This window comes from Hyperolius riggenbachi, chromosome 12 (assembly GCF_040937935.1).
Source record: "Hyperolius riggenbachi isolate aHypRig1 chromosome 12, aHypRig1.pri, whole genome shotgun sequence".
NCBI lineage: Eukaryota > Metazoa > Chordata > Amphibia > Anura > Hyperoliidae > Hyperolius > Hyperolius riggenbachi.
In genome coordinates this window covers 27,396,244-27,410,484 of record NC_090657.1, presented here as the reverse complement: position 1 = coordinate 27,410,484, position 14,241 = coordinate 27,396,244, and the positions used below count along the sequence as shown (strand labels likewise).

The 14,241-nt window shown below is 43.3% G+C and overlaps 1 protein-coding gene across 1 annotated transcript in view; it reads right to left on the bottom strand.

The window, feature by feature from the left end:
• FMNL1 (formin like 1) overlaps nucleotides 1-8,123 on the bottom strand; it is a 153,526-nt gene extending 145,403 nt beyond the window's left edge. The window contains exon 1 of the mRNA XM_068261861.1: nucleotides 7,585-8,123. Coding sequence (XP_068117962.1) covers nucleotides 7,585-7,743 — 159 coding nt within the window. The 5' untranslated portion in view covers nucleotides 7,744-8,123. The remainder of the gene's footprint in view (nucleotides 1-7,584) is intronic.
• Nucleotides 8,124-14,241: the final 6,118 nt, after the last annotated feature.

The window sequence follows — 14,241 nt, the reverse complement described above, 5'->3', positions numbered from 1 at the left end:
GATTGTATTGCTTACAAATTTACGCATTGGAAAGGGGAATGTACGCATAGAAGAGGTCCTGGTATAAGCAGTGCGAGAGAATTTAATGCGTAAAATTTTCTGCATACGGGCATAAGCATCGGCATACACTACGCACTACGCGTAATTGCGTATTTTAACGCATAGTCTACGAAATGCATACAAAGCGAATATTTGTTTTCGAAGCCGTAGTTTGGCGAAACATAATTGCGTAAAACTATGCGTAGTTCCAGCGTAGCGAAGTTGGTTGACAACGACCATCCCATTTTATCTAAAGTTTAGACAGTTTACACAGCAAATCTGGCAGCAAACCGCTTCAACAGCATATGATTATTGATTCCTGTGATACAATGAGAGTGGCTATGCTCTGTTTGTCATCATTACACAGGTAATCTGCAACTGCATCTCCACCCCTCAACCTGTGAAAAATTCACTCCCCCCTCCCCTCTGCCTCTGAAATCTCTGGCTAGCAACCTCCTCCTCCTCCTCCTGCCCAGACTGAGCTCCCATAAGCCCTTGCTACATGGGTCTGAGTGCCTTGGCATTTTGGAGAAGCTATGGGCGAGGCTTGTTTAGTTTATAGGGAATTAGAGTATTAAAACAAAAAAAAAAAAAGTATTTGGCTTGGGGAATGTCCTAAAACCTATATGTATGGAACAAAATTATACAATGTATAAAAGTTCATCTCGGATCCACTTTAATAGAAATGTACCCTTCTGTGTCACAAGTCACTAGTTACAGAAATAAGCCATTCCATAAACACTTGCAATTCCAGATAATTTAATTTCTTTCAATACATTAACGTTAAGAAATCACTAACAATTATAAGCCAAGTTTGAGCTAGATTCAGTAAGACTAGAAAATTATTTGTCTGGTAGGTAAAATAAATAGATAAAAAGGAAACACTGCTAATGCACAAAGAACAAAGCAATAAACATAATCCTCTATAGCCCATCTTTACCACCAATTTGCTGCATCAGGGATATATCTAAAAATCACAGGAACTCATAGCAACGTGGTCTATGTGGACTAAAGGCCTTGAATAGCATTGTCCATCTTATGACGCACCGCATGCGTATTTCTGTGCATGGGCAGTATTGTCTAGGTGACAACACAGACTCCAGGAGGGGGCATATCTGCGACTGAAGGGGGATGCAGAGCTGTGGGGGGGCTCCAACTTCTAAACTTTCCTCCGAATCAGGGGTCCATCCTCCACGTTCGGCATTTTTGTGACTACACTTGTTATGGGTATGAAGATCATAATGGCCACACTTGTTTTATGACCCTTGGAAGAGGGGCCCCCAGGCTGTAAGGGTCACAAGGGGAGGCAGGGGAAGGGGCATTAACATTGGGGGCCCCATGATTTTTATTTATGCCCCCAGCACATGGGACCAGATTCTGAGATTTCTGTGTAGGCGGAGTACCCTAAAGAAGGCTCGATGGGCGTTTTTTGCATTTAATTTCAGTGCCATCAGCTTGACACAGGGCCATCCGAATGATGGTTTACCCTGCTGCTGAAATTCCTGCCGGCGCTAAAGGGGAACTGAAGAGAGAGGTATATGGAGGCAGCCATGTTTATTTCCTTTTAAGCAATACCAGTTGCCTGGCAGCCCTGCTGATCCTCTGCCTCTAATACTATTAGCCATAGCCCCTGAACAAGCATGCAGCAGATCAGGCGTTTCAGACTTTAAAGTCAGATCTGACAAGATTAGCTGCATGCTTGTTTCTGGTGTTATTCAGATACTACTGCAGAGAAATAGATCAGCAGGGCTACCAGGCAACTGGTATTGATTAAAAGGAAATAAATATGGCAGTCTCCGTATACCGCTTACTTCAGTTCCCCTTTAAATACTATTCCCCCTCCAAGTCGTAGCAACTTGGAGGGAGAAGTAATTCATTGTTCAGCAATAGCCAGAACGCCGAAATACCGTGCATGGGCCGCGGACTATAGCATTGCTGCTATAACCACGCCCATAGCTCCTAACTGTCCCTGTTTTGGAGGGACAGTCCCTCTTTTGGGAGCCATGTCCCTCTTTCTTCCTCATTTGTCCCTCTTTTGGGAGCCATGTCCCACTGTCCCTCTTTCTTCCTCATTTGTCCCTTTTTCAGGACTGATGTACAGATCTATGTCAATATATTAACTTTTCTACTGAAAAATGTGTTTTACTTTAAAAATGAGAAATATATAAATTTAAAAGAAGGGAATAAAAGTTTAACTTAATATGAAGAAAAATGAAACAGGATAGAAAGGACCAGTGTGGTTTAAATTATAAACAGCATATTTTTCTTATGAAAACTTTAAAGTATGTGTGACTAGGGGAGTGGTTAGAGGTGTGGCTTAAGTGTCCCTCTTTCTTATCTCAGAAAGTTGGGAGGTTTGGCCGCGCCAAACTCAAGCACTATGCGGTCAAACGCGCCAAGAACAGGCGTCCCGTGCTTTTACCAAGCTTGTCATTTTTCTTGGGAAAGTGATATTGTGTACATTGTGATATTAACAAAATCTATAAATGCAAGCAACCTTGGAATTTAGGCTTTGGTCAGGTTTAAATTAAGCAATTTTATCTATACTGTAACCTTGGATTTCACAGCTGTACTGACATTAGTCATGAAGTACTTAATCAGCAGCCATGCCTTGGTGATTTCACTGGTCAACTGATAAGCAGATTGCACTAAGTGATGTAATAACGGCTTCCACAGTGTGCAGGAAACAGACACATTCGTAGAGCAAGCTGCATCTGACAATGGACACACAAGGCTGGATTTTCCAAAATGTTATTTTATTAGGTGAGAAGGGTTGTGACCTTTCTCTGGGTCATAATGGACAATAGTCGGGGTTGCTGAGAGGTTAGTACATGAATGCTAATGGAAAGTGCGAAACAAATTCAGGCAAGTTTTACATGATCACGTATTTCTCGATTTACATTGCATTTTAGTAAGAAGGCTTTAAAAGGCATGTAAACAGAATTTTGCCTTCTTAAAACAGAAGGCATTTGAAATTCTAGAGGTGTGTTTAGCCATCAGGGACAACAAAGGGAGGATTTGCATATTAAAGGATACCCGAAGTGACATGTGACATGATGAGATAAACATGTGTATGTACAGTGCCTAGCACACAAATAACTATGCTGTGTTCCTTTTTTTTCTTTCTCTGCCTGAAAGAGGTAAATATCAGGTATGTAAGTGGCTGACTCAGTCCTGACTCAGACAGGAAGTGACTACAGTGTGACCCTCACTGATAAGAAATTCCCCCTTTTTTTATCTCTTTCTTGCTCTCAGAAGCCATTTTCTTCTAGGAAAGTGTTTTATAGTTGGAATTTCTTATCAGTGAAGGTCACACTGTAGTCACTTCCTGTCTGAGTCAGGACTGAGTCAGCCACTTACATACCTGATATTTACCTCTTTCAGGCAGAGAAAGAAAAAAAGGAATACAGCCTAGTTATTTGTGTGCTAGGCACTGTACATACCCATGTCTATCTCATTATGCCACATGTCAGTTGTGGTATCCTTTAAGCAGTGATGCATTGTGGGACACATCATATACTCACTCCAACCTGAATAATCGCAAATACGTTCTGTTTTGGGGAAGGCATATTCGGTTTTATTTCTGGCTTATGATCCTTAGGCCTGTTTTCCATGAGCAGCTGCAGGTATTGAATTCACCAGCCTGTCGCTTGCTAGCACTCGGTACAGGCAGTGGAGAACCCACCTCCCCCAATGTAGTTGCACCTGAGCACGGTGGTTTTGGCTCAGACATGACAGATGTTTTGTCGACGCTGGGTAATGCCACCATGTGCCACCAGCGCTGCCAATCAGCTGCATATAATTGTGGCCGAATGGCACTTGTGGCCGGTAGGCAGGTGGCTGAACTGCTCAACAAATGACTCAGTATAAGGAGGCGCCAGAAGGATAAAAGGTCAGATTAAAACGATAAAATTGTGGGTAGCAATGGTGGACTTGCTCACCTCACAAAAAACACAAGCACTAATTTTGGAGTAGTAAAAACCATATAATTTAATTATTACTCCTTATAGAAAAACAATTTTTGCAACGCGTTTCACGGATCCCAAGTCCGCTTCCTCAGGCAAAGAAAGTACACACAGGCAGGAGCAACTGTTTGACTGCTTCTTTACACTTTTGGATAGAGATTTTATCAGGTTCTCCTTGGTACTCGGGTAAGTCAATCTTTTTAGCCACTAATTTATATGGGAACTTGTCTCCAAGGATCTGAATGACCTCTTCCAGCTTCTTGGCGTTTCCAGTCACAAATACCACACTCCTACCGGCTACTGCACTGTGGCCGAATGGCACTTGTGGCCGGTAGGCAGGTGGCTGAACTGCTCAACAAATGAGCAAAAAAGAGGCCTTAGTAAATCAGGCCTTATGTGTCACTACAAAAACCCTTTAGCTATAGTGGACTAGCTCAGTGGCGTAGCTAAGAAGCTATGGGCCCTGATGCAAGTTTTACAATGGGGCCCCCCCCCCCAAGCGCTCTATAGATAACAATTGATACGGCACACCAAAACCTGCAAAAGGACAACCACAGTGTCAGAGGTGCCAGGAGGGGATGGGGAACAGTTTGTTAATGATTACTGCTAATCAAAGCATCTATAGAAGTATTTATTAACAGCATAGGACCAATAAAGAGATAATACTGTGGTTGAGGGTGGGCCCCAAGGGCCCTGATGCGGTCGCTACCTCTGCACCCCCCTATTGCTACGCCACTGGTCTAGCCAACTGCTAGAGGCTCCAGCAGATCATGGAGACCTATATGACACAGCTTTATGAGGATTTATACAGAAAGCACTGCTCTTTGGCAATTATTTTTGTTATAATTAATTTTATGATAATACGAGTTGCTTGTATGTAGCACAACGCACAGAGACTTGATCAGGTGATAGATTTGTAAGGCTCTGATTTACTGCTCACTATCATGTGATAAGGCAGGAAGTCATCATCCAGTTCTACTACACACAAGCACCCCTTTGGCTACTTATCTGGTTGCATTACATATAGCCAGGGCCAGAGTTATACTTTGTGTGTCCCTAGGCCAAGCATGTTGGGGCTCCCCTTTCATGTGCAGCAACATATCTCCATATGTAGCCCCCTCTTCCATTTGTATCATTCCTGTACCATAGCCCCTCTCCTTCATGAGCACCTCCCTTGGGCATCAGCTACCCCTTTTCATGTGTTGCTGCCCATTTTCAGTCACCCTTTCATGTTTAGCAACCCCTCTCATGTTCAGGTGCCGCCTCGGCCTGCAGCCGCCTAAGACCGGGCCTTTGTGGCCTTTCAAGAAATCCGGCCCTGCATATAGCATTTTCCTCAAATGTTTGTGATGGAAAAGAGGGACACCTTCAAGTGCAAAACGATCAAGGCAAAGGGTTTCCAAAGGCAAAAAGACCCCAACGGAGAAAAAAGAAGTGGTGTTTTACATTAACATGGAAGTGAAGGCATTATACGTCAGCTTGCGCTCAAGCAGTAAGTGGGGTTAAATTCATTCATTCATTCATTCACTTTTGCATGGTGTCACCTCAACAATAGCAGAGCTAACATATCCCAATAGGGCACAATGGTGGGATTTCCCTAGCCATGCATGTTTCATGGTCTGATGTTTTGGGGGCAAGAAGTGTGTGTGTTGGGGGGGGGGGGGGGAATTTCAACAGGAACAGAAACGACAGAGGTTTTATCCCACCTGCATTCTGTTCAGAACTTTTAAGATTTTTGTGCCATGACTTTCACATTAAGCTGTACTCGTGTAGCACGCTGTTCTAGCTAGCACGCTGGGATTAACTATGTCATTCTTGTGTAAGCACATTTGGTGTCATTTATCAAAGCGTGCAACATAAAAATAACTTTGCCTCCAAAGCAAACAATTCTAGCCAAAGCTGCGCTAGAAATGACAGCTATGGAATTGAGAGACTATAAAGGGAAGGTACAAAAAGAGGGCCTAGTTCAGCTGTAGCAAAAAATGTCGCACTAGAACAAAAATGCAGGCTAAAAATACTTGCCTTATTTTTTAATCAAATTACAAAGCTACACGACAGCTTTAAGCAGTTATTTCCATAGTAGTCTTTGGATACCAACTTGGATCAAAATACGAACGTTTATCAACCCATAATGGTTTGTACACCAATTTAAACAGCCAGCACCAGGTTTGTTATGCACAGATTTACACAACCAGCCAGTGCCATGTTTACAGTGCACAGATTTACACAACCAGCCAGTGCCATGTTTACAGTGCACAGATTTACACAACCAGCCAGTGCCATGTTTACAGTGCACAGATTTACACAACCAGCCAGTGCCATGTTTACAGTGCACAGATTTACACAACCAGCCAGCACCAGGTATGTTGCGGACAGATTTACAAAGCCAGTGCAAGTTTTTTGCACAGGTTTGTTTCTTTTCAACCAATCCCTAATTACCCATCACATTAGTGGAGATGGACATCTACAAGGAGGTCATGCCCAAACGGAGTAGTTGGAGAATCTCTTGAAGGCTCTATCTGAAAGGAGCTTACAGAATCTGTTGCCCTTGCAACATTCATTTTGAAGTAGAGTCACTGTGGTGTTGGACAGTGCACCTATTGATTTCCAGCTTATCAAGAATAAAAAATGCTTGAAATCTTGATAAACAGCTTTAGCTCATTTACTTCTTAACACCCCCCGATTTAAAACCTCTATCTATTTTTTGAGATCAAGTGAAGGGACCGAGCTGCTTTGTGTATTTTGGGGCTGTGTTTATTTAGGGCAGGCATGTTCAATGTCCATCCCGGGGGCCAAATGGCCCACCAAGCCTTCTCTGTTTGCCCCTGAACCTCTCTGCACTTAATTCCATGCTGCTCACAGGCCGTAGCTCAGGCACCACGTGCAGGGGGCAACCTTGTATCGCTTGCATCACCACTGACACCCCTTTTGTTTGCCTGTAGGTATCCGGCCACCACTGTAACAGTAGCAACCACTGATTAGCAGCTGCCACTGTGCCAGTAGCACTATGCCTACACATTAAAAGGGACATGTTAACTGCACCTGGTATAAGAGTTATTTTTGTGGAAATGTTTTGACAAAATGTCACAGGTATAGTGTACTAAATCGCATTCAGCAAAATTGTGTTTAATTTCCTTAGTTCGGCCCCCTAGCACTCAAGATTGGTGAAATGGCCCTTAGCCTAAAAAGTTTGTACAGCCCTGATTTAGGGGTACAAGATTCCTTATATCTTGTTTTGAAGATATTTTCTGTACAGTAAGCAGCAGTAAAGCGGGAAATTTTTACAACCATTTGTTATTGTGGTCTGGGTTTCATTAAGAACATTTCTCACACTCAAAACCGAATCCTTGGCACCAAGAGAACATGACGTTAGGAGAACAGTTCCCAGTAGGGACAAGCAGTAACGTGACAAAGGTTCTAACTCTCCCTTGTGCTATCCAAGTAGACACTATTGGCCAAAGTGTAGCATTGTTACTGCTGCGGGGATAAAATGTCAAGTTGGGAACCATAGCAGGTACATGGTCAAACATCATAACATGGTCAAATCTAGTTACACTCTGGCATTAGTGAGTGTACCTACCAGCGCTATGGTGAATCTTTCCTCCAGCTCCACTGAATTTGGCCTTTGAAGTTTGGAAGGAGTTCCATCTTTTTGCTTTTGAGGAGTAGTCCCACTTGATGGCTGTGACTTTGAATCCCGGGCCTGGAACACGTCCAGGGTCCCGGCTGCGTTACCCATAATCCAGGCAGCTCCTCGTTTCCACGTTCCTAAATCCAGGCTTGATGGTTAACAATGAACATGAAGTGGATGAAACCAATGAGGTAAAGACAAAAGAGCAGGCTGCAAAATTAAAGCAGTGTATCAGTAAAGTTAGATGGGGACACACCCAACTTCCGAATACGTATCTGTGATCTCAACATCACAAACTTGCCACAAAAGCCAGGGGGTACACGCAGAGATGAAGGCGTGGCCACATATTATGTGTACATCTGAAATGAAGGATTTAGTTGGTGGTAGACTTGACTTCTCCAGCTTTAGCTTCTCCTTTCAACCTTCACAAACTGTCTCTTCTATCTTATACCTTTACCGTAAGTTCCCTCTCGTCTTACTCTACAGTTCCCCGATTCACTTCTCGTCCACTTGCTGTAGAAGGGGCTTCTGTAGCTGAACCTGCACTGGTCGTTAGTTGCAAACATATACAGACCAGACCACAAACCGGCGAAAAGGAAGTAGGGTTTCAAAATCGGATGGTAGATGGTGAAGGAAGAAGGAGGTGCGTGTTTTGCAGAAACTCTTCAGGGTTTTGAAAGCAAAATGTATTAACTCTGCAAATACACGGCCCCTGTAGCTGGGATGAAGCAGAAATTTGCACACCAGAACGGATGAAGAGGTGGAGGGATAAAGAGTGGAGAGTGACAGAAAGGCAAGGTGCATGGGCTGAAACTAGATACCATCACAGGTTATAAGATCCCCATTCTTAATATGCAGGATAGCTTAACCCTTCCAATACACGTTACTAGAGAAGAGGAAGGTTCACTGCTGTAGTGTAACAGTGCCTCATTTATCACCACTGGCCAATATTTCCCAATTAGTGTTGCGCAGCACATGCTGTAAAACACAGGCTCACAATATAGACAGTGGTGCTCAGTGATGTGGTGAATAGAGGCAGGTATGTTTATTCCATTCAGGAAACAGACGGTACAGTTCAGAGACGGCCTCACCCTATAAAGTAGATAGCCGACACATCTGAAACAGGTATAGGCCGAAAAAACAAGCTCTAGCTATAAAGAGGGGAATTCCTACTTCTCTAATATATTTAATACATCTGAAACGAGCATGTGGCAAATCCACTCAGACTTCAGTCAGAGCATCTGATCTGCATGCCTTTTCAGGGTCTATGACAAAGTATTAGAGGCCGAGCATCAGCAGGACAACCAGGTAATTTTCAGGTGTACTTGAATGAACAAACAAAATACATTTTCAGTTTCAAACACAACTAAAGGTGCGTACACATATGCGACTATAGTCATTTGAAACGATCGTTCCCAGATCCTTTCAAACGACGATCGTTTGAAAAAAAAGCAACCAACGACCATTAAGTCTAACGACGGACGAGCTAGATCGTTCAAAACGATTGATCTAGCTTGGCGGATTTTTCCCAACGACGATCGTTTGCAAAAGTAGTACATCGTTGGAAACGATCGTTCGTACTAGGCTTGACATGCGCATTTCACTATTTCTCCATGAAACTTTTCATTTTTATGCGCAGGCGCAATAGTTACTTTTACGTGATGTAACGTTCCTTCTAACGATCAGATCGTTACACACCTTTTAAAACTAACTTTACTTAGATCGTTCTTTCATCAATTAAAAGTTCGTTCGTCATTCTTAACGAACGATCGTTGTCGCATGTGTGTACGTAGCATAAGGCACTTAAAATAAGTTGTCCCAAATTAACCTAAAAGGGAAGATCTGGGGTTTTAAAGAGAGAAAAAAAAAATCGGATCTACTTACCTGGGTCTTCCTCCAGGCCCCTGGCAGCCGTCCTGTGCCCTCACAGCAGCCCTGCTCCCAGCCAGTGGTGCGGGCAGGGGCGTAGCAATAGGGGGTGCAGAGGTAGGGCCCGCATCGGAGCCCTTGGGCCAGAGGGGCCCATCCTCAACTGCAGTATTAGCTCTTTATTGGTCCTGCGCTCATAATCACTTCTATAGATGCTTTGAATAGTGGTAATCATTAAACTGTTCCCCATCCCCTTCTTGCACCTCAGACACTGTAGTTGCCATTGCCAGGTTTTGGTGCGCTGTATCAATTGTTCTGTATAGAGTGCTTGGGGGGCCCCATTGTAAAACTTGCATCGGGGCCCATAGCTTCTTAGCTATGCCACTGTGTGCGATGTCCACTCGGTTGCAGAAGCCAAGCAGCATATACTGAGCAAGCGCGAGCGGCCACGCTCACGTAGCCTGAGAGCCCTGCGCAGGCGTAGAACTACTCCAAACCAGGCGAGTGCAACTGGCGATCGCGCAGGTGCAGAAGATCTGCAACGGATGGGCCCTAAAGCTACCGACTGGGAGTGGAGCTGTGGCGAGGGCCCAGGACAGCTGCCAGGGGCTGGAGGAAGCCCCAGGTAAGTACATATTCCTTTTTTATTTTGCTCGGACCTTCCCTTTAAAGAGGAACTGCAGTGAAAACAACAAGGAATAAAATTGCTTATTTTTTTACAATATTAATTAGTAGATTATTCAGTGTTTGCCAATTGTAATCTCTTTCCACTTCCTTATTTACATTCTGAAATTTATCAGTGGCGGTGAGAACTTTAGTTCTGCCAGGTGCTCTGTACAGAATGTTCATTTACTGAGTTCTATGCACGGAGGGAGATAATGCCTTCATGCTTGGCAGTTGGAAAAACCTATTTCCTACAACGCAACGAGGTTCACCGAGCGCAAACTGTCAGGACCATGGACATGACATCACACCGTGGGAGGGTTTTCACCACAATATCAGCTATACAGAACTCCCCTGATGGTCTACTAGAGAAAAAGTAAAGATTTCTCGTGGGAAAGGCGGCAAGTTCAAGTTCCTCTTTAAGTCTGAAATGTTTTAACATACTGTTTGGTACTTTCCCACGGTAAACGCTAAAGGTTATTATTTATTTATATATAAAGTGCCAACAAATTCTGTGGCACTGTACAAAGTAAGACACAAACATGGGGAATAAAATAATACAGACAGTGGTACACACAGTATACAAAATACAGAATCGGTACAAAAGTACATAATTGGTAATAACAGTGACATAATTAATATGAATAAATGTGTAACAAAATCTAAAACCGCAGTTACAGGGAGAAGTCTGGTTATGGAGGGACTTTTAGGTTTGAAGAAGTAAATGACAGTAGGGGCTTGTTCCCACTAAGGGCGCTTTTGTGTTTTTTCAAGCGCCGGCGATTTTCAAAATCGCCCTAAAAGCTCTTGTGCAATGATTCCCTATGAGAGTGTTCACATGTGAGCAGTTCGATTCTGATCTGCTCACATAAGCGCAGCCTGTATAATATATGAGGCGATTTGCCTATGATGGCAGGTATAGGGAAATTGCAAAGCGCTTGAAAAAGCGCTTTGTATATATCGATTTCCCGAGCGCTTTTTAGAATAAATACATTGGCCTCATTTCTGGTAAGGTTATCAAACAAATTACTTCATGTGAGGTAATTTACCTCATGAGGTAAGGACATTTAGCAATTCTGGTAAGCTTTAGTCATTTTTTACCTCATGAGGTAAATTATGAGGCAATTCATGAGGTAATATGCATTAATTTTCCTGAGAAAAATAGCTATTCTCATGGAAAAAAAAAAAAAAAAACTTCTCATGGAAATTAGGGGGCATGTTAGCACATAATTTACTGATCAGTTTAAGACCTGCCTGTACCTGGAGGTAAAGTCAATTTGTATGCATTTTGCAGTTTTTAGTGGAGTTCCTATTGCTGTTTTAGTGTCGTTCCTATTCAGGCTGTGTAATAGAAAAGAATAGTAGAAATAAAACTTCAAATACTTACTGGATTTTATTTTTATAAAGGGATGCCTATAAATATACTTTTCATAGGTTGCTACTAATCAAATACACCTTTCTCCACTCAAAAAACAAACAAACAACAAACAGGATTGTCCTGCCTTTTCCCACACAGTGGCTAAATAAGTGGCTTTATAAACACTGATGTGACAGCGTATGTCTGTGGATACAATGTAATTTATGTAATGTATATAGCACTGAAAATGCAGCATGAAAACATTTTCTGCAGCGTGTCTATGGAGGCAATCATGTCTATCCCTCATCCCCTGGCCCGCTAAGTGGCTTACAGTAGGTTATGCCTACTACACTAGTGGCAAATTTTGGAAAAATCCAAATAAAAGGAAAATTTTTAGCACATGTTAAATAGCAGTACCTCCAGGCAAATGAGATATTGCAATTCCTGTATCCATGAAACATCACGAATGTAGCTGCAAATCATGCGTCCCACCTCCATACCTTCCTGATTGTGGTGATCCCAGCAGGGTCATACAGCTAGTGCAGCCATCATATTCCATCCTCACCAAAGGGCTGTCATGATTGCCACTATTGCCTACTGTTCATGCAACTTTACTGACAGTCTACTATCAATTTAACTAGCCCTCTAACCAGAGCCGGGACAAGGTCCTCCAGCACCCAAGGCTGAGACAGCAAAATGCGCCCCTCCATCCCTGCCACCCCAGCCTTCACACACTGATTGCTATTAGACTAAGAGGCGCCACAGGGCCCACAACCTCCCCAACACCTTAATATTTAGTTATATGGCTTGCAGTCACTGCCATGTATCCCCTTTTCTTATTTCTTTGTGTTACAAACACAATTAGGAATGACAGCTGAATGAATTCTGCGCCCCCTCCTACACTGCGCCCTGAGGCTGGAGCCTCTCCAGCCTATGCCTCGGCCCGGCCCTGCCTCTAACACTAAACTACTCCTACCTACACCTAACACTAGTCTATAGTATAAACACTAACAACTCTCCCCACTGAGGGACACTGTATTTTCCCAATATCAATGCTGTGAAGACTATTTCAGCCAAAGATCATTCTGTGTGTACAGCCGCCGATCGATCCTGGTCCAGCATCCTTAAGGATCCGTCCTGTTGGATCCTCACTGACCACCAATGCCTGAGCACAACCATAACAACGTTATTTCCAACTGTTCCAACCAATGTTAGACACTATGTTGTGCGCCCCTTCCATAGTAACAACATCGCTACCCTTAAGGCTAGGGAAGTGTCTGTACACATCAAATTATCACCCGAGAGACCCCCTTATAAAAGGCAAGGTTCTCCTGCAGTTTTACTCATCACTCGTCTGCCTACAGTAATTAGTTAAGGGATAGCTGCTGACAGACTCTGCTAGGGAAAGCTTAGTTAGGCTCTTGTAGGCTTGTTAGCTTGCTCCTGGCTGATTGTTATTCCTTATATTGCACCCTCGACTCCCTCCTCCGTCTTGTCTTCCAGGGAATTGTAGGATTTCAAAAGCCAGCTTACATACCTTGGCCGGGAATTGAACCCAGGTCTTAGTGCTTGGTAGGCAACTCTTTTCACCACTATACCACCACCAACACTACATGCTGAAGCCATCCTAGCATGTACCATTATGATATATCCAAGAGAAAAATGAGCTTGCTTAGGGATTTGTAGGATTTCAAAACCCAACTCACATACATTGGCCAGGAATTGAACCCAGGCCTACCGCGTGGTAGGCTGAGGGGAGGAGGGGAGAAGGAAGAAGAAGGGAGGATTACACTTCCTGATGTTGTAAAGTAGTGTAGGCCTGCAATTGAACATTGAATGAGATTTCTGACCTTAAAACACTGCTGTGTGTGAAATCTAAAATTTTTTCTAGCACTTTTGATGACTATTCCACTCAACCATGTCTTCCTCCAGGTGTTAGACACCTTGAAACATCTTTTCCATCACTTTTCTGGCCACCATGAGTGTTTCCAGTTTTCAAGGTTCACCTCCCCATTGAAGTCTATTGCGGTTTGCAAAAGTTTTCGCAAACCGTACCGTTCGCGAACAGGGTTCGCGAACCGAAAATCGGAGGTTCGCGACATCTCTAATCATGAAGGCTGCTTCCCCATAGTTACTTCACTGTCCAGAACTAGAATCTGTAGGAACCTGAAGTCAGAGAGACATGGTGGCTGCCATATTTATTTTGTTTTAACACCACCAGTTGCCTGGCAGTCCTGCTGATCTCTTTGGCTGCAGCATACCTGACTCACACACTTAAAACAAGCATGCAGCCAATCTAGTTAGACTTCAGTCAGAGGACCTGATCTGCATGGCTGTCCAGGTCTATGGCTCAACACACACCATACAATCTTGGTTGTTCAATCTTACCACTTTCATGTAGTATCAGAGCTTATCCAATCAATCATTCAAGGAATTTTCAATCTGTTGGCCCTTATACTACATAGATTTGGTAAACCTGTACAACCAAGATTGTATGGTGTGTGTTGAGCTTATGGCTAAAAGCAGAGGCAAAGGATCAGCAGAAAAATAAACAGGCAATTTATAGGTCAGCCTCCATTTCCTCCAACTTGTGGACAGCAGTGTAAAAAGCACACCTGATGTGTAATGACTGATGTGTAATCCTACCTAATAATAGGCAAGTGTCTTTGCGTCCCATGTCCCTGTGTCAGTGCTTTTTCAGTTCTGCGCATGTGCAG